The sequence below is a fragment of the Octodon degus genome, unplaced genomic scaffold, assembly GCF_000260255.1.
Source record: "Octodon degus isolate 3935 unplaced genomic scaffold, OctDeg1.0 scaffold00012, whole genome shotgun sequence".
NCBI lineage: Eukaryota > Metazoa > Chordata > Mammalia > Rodentia > Octodontidae > Octodon > Octodon degus.
Genome location: NW_004524588.1, coordinates 20297550 through 20304201, shown reverse-complemented (window position 1 = coordinate 20304201; position 6652 = coordinate 20297550). Strand labels below are relative to the sequence as shown.

Here is a 6652-nt window from a genome sequence, read left to right as displayed (position 1 = left end):
TTGGCAGAGGTAGGGGAAGAGGAAGTCAGCATCACTAATGACGCTGACGCACCAAGAGAATTTTATAGGTCAGAGGCACTCGGGTGACCATTAAGGACTATATGGCATGGAGTCATAATGTGGCAGATTCTCAGGATTTAGAAAAAGATTCACTTGCAATAGTATTGGAGGCCTGGAGTTATTGTGCCTCCCACACTCACTGTTGTTTTAATTTGCATTTCTTGAATGACCAATGACGTTGAACATTTTTTCTTATATTTACTTCCATTTGTATTTCTTTATCTGAAAAGTGTATATTCATCTGAAATGCTCATTTTTTTGGATTGCATTTTTGAATTTGGGAGGCCTAATTTTTAGGAATTCTTTATGTGTTCTAAATATAAGACCTCTTTCAGAGGGATAGTCAGCTATAATTTTTTCCCAGTTGGTGGGTTTTCTTTTACTCCATTAGAGATTTCCTTTGAAGTGCAAAAACTTTTCAAAAGATGAGATGTGAGTTGTTGATTCTTTGATGTATTTCCTGTGTGTTTTGGTTTTTGTTCACGAACTCCCTACCCACCCCTATGTCTTTAGGATTTTTACATATGTTTTCCTCTAGAAGATTTAGTATTTCTGTCTTAATGTTTAAATCTTTGATCCATTTTGACTGTAACTTACTACATGGAGATATTATGGGTCTAGTTTTAGCTTTTGGCATGTGGAAAGCCAGTTTTTCCAGAACCATTTATTAAAGAGGCTATAACTTTAAAGAGTGAGTTAAAAGAGCCATGTTAAAAAAATGGAGGTAGACAATATAGAGATGGCAAGGGGATCTGGGGAAATGGTGGACAAGGGGAGTAAGAACAGTAGGGATGTGATATGTGTATGTCAAACCCTTAAGCTGAATGTAGTCACTGTTATCACAAAAATTCACTAATTAAAATGGAAATATTTAGGGTAAAAGAGCATGAAGCTCATCTAGGAGGTGTTATACAGCAGTAACCTTGTTTGAATACCTTTTAGTTTATAGAGTTGTTAGTTTGTAGGCTGGAAGAAGAAATTAGAACAACTGAAAATATAATACATAATAAAAAAATTTCTTTTGACTAGTATATTTTTTACGTAATGAACTAATTACTATGACCTGATCTATTTTGAACAAGATCTCATCAGTGATTTCCAATTGAGTTCATCCAATCACAATTTTAAAGTATGTGACAGTTTAATAAAATTTTGATGTTACAACTGTATGGAAAAATTTTTGGTTAAGGTAAAGGTAATTTTAGAAGGTAGACAACTTAGGTTCATTTGGTGTTTTGAACATTATATATAAACTTATATAATTAATATAGTGTATGTATATAGAATTTAATAAGCATCCTTTACAGTGCCCCTTCCACATGATAGCATAATTACTATCTTTGTTGTGGACTTTCTTTGTGTGGTAGAGATGTGTTCTGCCCTGTTTCCAAGGCACCTACCCTTGACATTTAGTGCATGCAGTCGTTAGCAGTGTGTGTCAACGATATGTCATATTTAATGCTCCAGAATCACTTTTCAAAAATAGGTTTATGATATAATCATATAGAGGTGTGGATACATCATTAAACCCAGATATTCTTAAAGAACAGAGATATATTAGCTTTACTAGATTTTTTTGAAAATAACTATATTTTCCTGAGAAGTGTAATTGCAGTGATACAACATTTTAGAGCCACATTTTATAAGTATTAAATTTTATGAAAATAACATTAAAATCATTTATCACTTTAGATTGAGTTTGGTGATACAAAAGATAAAGTGCTGGTGTTTTTCAAGTTGCGACCTGAAGTCATTACTGACGTGAATCTACATAATAACATTCTCGTTTCATCAATGTTAGAGTCACCTATTAATTCCCTTTACCAAGCAGTACGGCACGTGTTTGCACCAATGTTGTTAAAGGTGAGTGAGTAGCCGCATATTTACTTATCTATACTTATTCAAGTATTTGGATAAATTTTTATATAAACATGTTGTTTACTATTAATGTAGTGTTTTACTTTTATATTCAAATGTCATTTTTGTTGTTATTGGTTAATGAAGCCAGGACTTCCACAGTTAACTACAGTCCTAGCCCCTTTTGTCTTATTTTTTGAAATAGGATCTCCCTAAATTACCCAGGCTGGCTTATTCATTGATCTTTCTATTTTGGTTTCCCAGTACTTGGGGTGATGGGTATGGGCTGGCGCACCCAGAGAATTTTTGTAGTAGTTGTTGTTCTGGGAGTTGACACAGGCCCCATACATTTCTCAGTTTCTCGTTCTGAAGTAAGCTTTATTGACAGATAATTGGAGAAAAGTATATTGTGCAGTTCACACGGGCTCTGACATTGCTATAATAGGTGATCTTTGTATAGTTTTCGCTGTTCTGAGGCCTTTTAGGCATCATGAAGTAGAGGTTGTGATGGCAGTAAGCAAAGCAGGGATGTGTTGACTTAGTCCTTTAGATAGAGTCCCTAAGGGCCCCTCAGACTGGGAACACTCTGATCTGTGGTTGCTCTTGTGTGTTTTTATTTAGGATCAGGAATGGAGTAGAAACTTTGATCCCAAACTTCAGAATCTTCTGAGTGAGCTAGAAGCTGGGTTGGGTGTGGTTCTACGAAGATCAGATGCTAATTTATCAAAATTGAAGCTTAAGGAAGATGATACTAGAGGTACATAACAATATATAATGTCTTTAGTCATGTATCACTTATTGAAATAGCTGTATGATATAATCATCTGTAGTTTAAACCAAAGTATAAATGATTACTTCATTAGTCCAATAGTAGGGGAATGTCTTTCTGCACAGAATTCTTTCCATGTTTCTGGAACTTCAAGCATAAGCTTTTTTTTTTTTTTTTTAAATGAATAGATGTGCATGGATTTAGACAAAAGAAAAATGTATTTTTTTAGAATAACAAAAAATATTTTACTAAAACATAAGATTTATAGAAGTTTCCAGACAAACCATACAAAATGGTAACAAGCTTTTTTTTGAAGGGGAAATCTACACTTGACTGCAAAATCACAGTTTTAATGAGGGCTGTGGTGTTTGTTAATGTTCCCATTTTGGTTCAATCAGCTTGTCCATCTATAGCATCTAAATAAAGTTAGACTTGGCTAGAGAGCGTATCTTAAAGAACTGGTTGGCTACTTTATAATCAGTGCAATTAGATCACCGTAAAAGGGAGGGGCACAAAATTTTGAAATTGCCTTACCTCTCAAAAAATAGAATAAAATAAAATAAAGAACACCCATATCCCCGCAGCTAACCCTGACAACTACCTTCATTCCCAGTGCTTTATACTTAAAGTGTGATGGGGGAAATGAATAAAAGCAGAGGCCACTGCCTTTAAACGCTTCACAACAATCCAGATGAAGCTTCAACCTCTGCTCATGCTTTACAGCAGTGAATTGGAGCAAGACATAGATTTGCTAATGTGCATTTAATCACCAAAGGACTGAAAATGTGTGGGATTTTATTTTGTAATGTTCTAAGACCATGTCCATTAAATGCAAACAAAAAAGGCAGAAGTCTTGGCAGAGCAGGAGAAGTGACACAAACTGGATGATCGGACCGACTTAAATATTATTCATAGCATAGAGCCTGGTCCATGCTCTAGCTGTTTCTGTGGCTTGGGCTTCCCTGGGCTTTCACTGCTCCGCTGCTTCATTTGCTAATGGGTCACCCGGATTAGGAGCACTTAACAAAGCCTGGATTGATAGGAGAACTGTGTGGATCTGCAGTGCTGGTGACCACTTACCTTTCAGAATATCTAAACATATTCTTCCTAGCTTATCTACATTAGAAGGATAAATTTTGGTCATGAAATGTACTTTAGATGCTGCCATTGTGTATTCTTCTGGCAGAAATAGTTCACGTTTAAAAGTCCCTCCTTCAAAAGGGGAATCCTGGGGGCTAGAAATGACCTCGTGAAAATACGGGCGTTGCTCTCGTCGGGTTCAGCTTTAATCCCAGGAACCGGCTGTGCCAGCAGACGCTGGGTTTCCTTGATGATCCTGCGGGGCAGCCCAGCCATCTTGTCAGACCCCGAGTTCAGCCTCTCAGGAAAATGTATTTTTTAAAAAACGTATAATTTGTGGAACTCGAAAGTATAGCTGATTTTCACCGTTCACATTAGTTGAGTTCTGTAGTCACTGTGAACACTGACTTGGTGAATGCTGAACTGTTGCTTGCAGGAGAGATCAAATGTTTATCCTTCAAGCCTCTGGCCACAATATATTGTCACCTTGTGTCGATGTTTTGGTAATGCATAACCTTGTGTTCAAAGACTCATTAATATATATTGCTGATTTATTAACATTGTCTTCATGGCCATCAGCATTGTAATAGAAACTTTTGCAATGTAGGATTTTCTTTAAGGAACAACTTGGTTTTCTTGTGCTTAGAAGAACTTGATAGCATTTTAGCACTACACATGAGGGTCATTTTAAATAGTGAGATCAATAGAAAGTAAAAAATGTGGTACGAACAAAACAGATACAGGAAAGAAACAAGGGCAGGGTCACTTTGACCTTAGCTAGGAACGTACGTATCAGGTGACTAAAATTGGTTTGCTACTCTAATATTGAGTGTGTGAATAATAAGGACCGACTAATTATATACCTTGCAAAGATGATTGGGCATAAACTTTTATGTTAAAATGGATTTTCTGTACCTGTCATTGTAGTTTTGTTATAATTATAGAGAAATTACTATTCATAGGAACATGAATGTGAAATGCATAACATACAAGTAATTATTTTAAAATGTTGGGTGTAGTCTTATATTTTTCTTTAAAAGTAGATACTGAAAGCTCATCTCCAAAAGAAAAGCAGCTTTATTTCTAGCATATTATTAGGCAAGTAGAAATACCTAGTTTTTTTGAAAGTTTATAAGAATATTTAAAACTAATGTGTTTATGTTTAGAAATTAAAACATATTGATGAAATTATAATTATTTCCACTTGGATGGAATTTAGGAGCATAAATAGTGTTGGAATCAGATTTAGGAAAATGTGTTCAAGAAGCAAACTCAGGCGCCAGAGCAGAATGACCGTACAGCTAGGAATAGGTATTTGAGGCCAGCCTGCACTGCATAGCAAGACCCTGTCTCAAAATAGAGCAACACAAGAAACAGCACACAAAACAAATATGATGAGGTATAAATTTGGTGCTGTTAGTGTTTTTAGGGAATTTAAATTAGAGCTTACTGTTGGTAGCTTGCTATTGTAAAAGTCATTTGTATATACCTCTTCAAGAGTGTAAGAAATATGCATGTATCCAGATATAGTTAAAGTTGTACCTTTCTGGCCTTTCATTTTTTATTGAGAATTTGTTTTTAAATTTTCACTTTTACAGGTATTCTTACGCCAAATGATGAGTTCCAGTTTTGGATAGAACAAGGTCATCGTGGAAATAAACAGAATAATAAAGAAAGAGCCAATTACTTTAAAGAATTATTTGAAACAATTGCAAGAGTATGTGATTTGTACATGGTTGTATATCAGACTTCTTATAAAAGTGTTTTAGGACTTGGTGTACACTGTTTTTCTCATTTTGAAACATACTTTATGACTTAGAACAAAATAGATACTTCATCTGTAGCAAAGTTTACTTAGGATGTGTATTTAGAATGAGTAAAACTTAGAAATCCAAAATATTAAAAAAAAGTATCCATAGGAAGTTTTTTTATTGTCAAAAATAAAATTACTCTTTTTGCAGATGTTTAGAGAAAAATAAAAACAATACTGACAAATTTATCTATGTAGAAAGAATATGTTCTTTTGAAATATTTATTTTACTCAGCTAACCCTTTTTAGTATGAAATCTTTAACATGTATTTATTTTTTGATGTATTCCCACAAAGATAAATTAATTATTTTAAGTAAAATAAATCTTTTTGAAACAAGTATATAGTAATTTTCTACTTGTTTCTACTATTATTTCAATAAAATTTTAGTAGTGTATTTTAATGACTTTTTTGGTAATGGTGATGAAATACAGAATAATCCTTGTACTGTGATTGTGTTCTTGTTAACCATAGCATTATGAGACCTGTGAATTAATCAGTGTCAACTATAGTGACGAATGTATATGTGGATTTAGGACACCTGTACTGGGAAAATAAGTGTATGAATCTGAATTTAAAGAAAGTTAGGCTAAGGGTATACATAAATGAGTACTTTTTTTTTGGTATTTAGTACAGGGTCTCACTGCGTAGATCAGACTTGTAGTGATTCTCCTGTTTACAGCCTTCCAAGTGCTGGGATTACAGGTGTGCACCAACACACCCAGTCTCAATTGCAGTTGCAGCGCACCCCTGGGGACAGGGTGGGCATGGCAGGCTGGGGATTGAACCCGCGGCCCTTGTGTCTGCCTAAGCAAGTGCTTTAGTCTACGGAGCTATTTGGCTGGCCCTATGAGTACATTTTGACTTTCAGCCTATGAATGTATGGGTTAAATGTGTTTTTTTGTATACAGCATATTGTTGGATTTTGTTTCCTAATCCACCGTGCCTGTCTATTTCTCTTAATTGGTGAATTGAGTCCATTTACATTGATGGTTAGAATTGAGATGTATTGACTTACGATTGACATGTTATTTACCTGTTGTTGTTTACTCCTTTATCTCCTGTGTTTAATTGCTT

General features: G+C 34.8%; 1 protein-coding gene and 1 pseudogene across 1 annotated transcript in view; one reads left to right on the top strand and one right to left on the bottom strand.

The window, feature by feature from the left end:
* Positions 1–6652, top strand: part of Dync2h1 (dynein cytoplasmic 2 heavy chain 1) — a 298798-nt gene that overhangs the window by 6531 nt on the left and 285615 nt on the right. The window contains exons 2-4 of the mRNA XM_023709480.1: positions 1753–1923; positions 2539–2674; positions 5365–5483. Coding sequence (XP_023565248.1) covers positions 1753–1923; positions 2539–2674; positions 5365–5483 — 426 coding nt within the window. The remainder of the gene's footprint in view (positions 1–1752; positions 1924–2538; positions 2675–5364; positions 5484–6652) is intronic.
* On the bottom strand, positions 3585–4042 carry LOC101587237 (annotated as a pseudogene).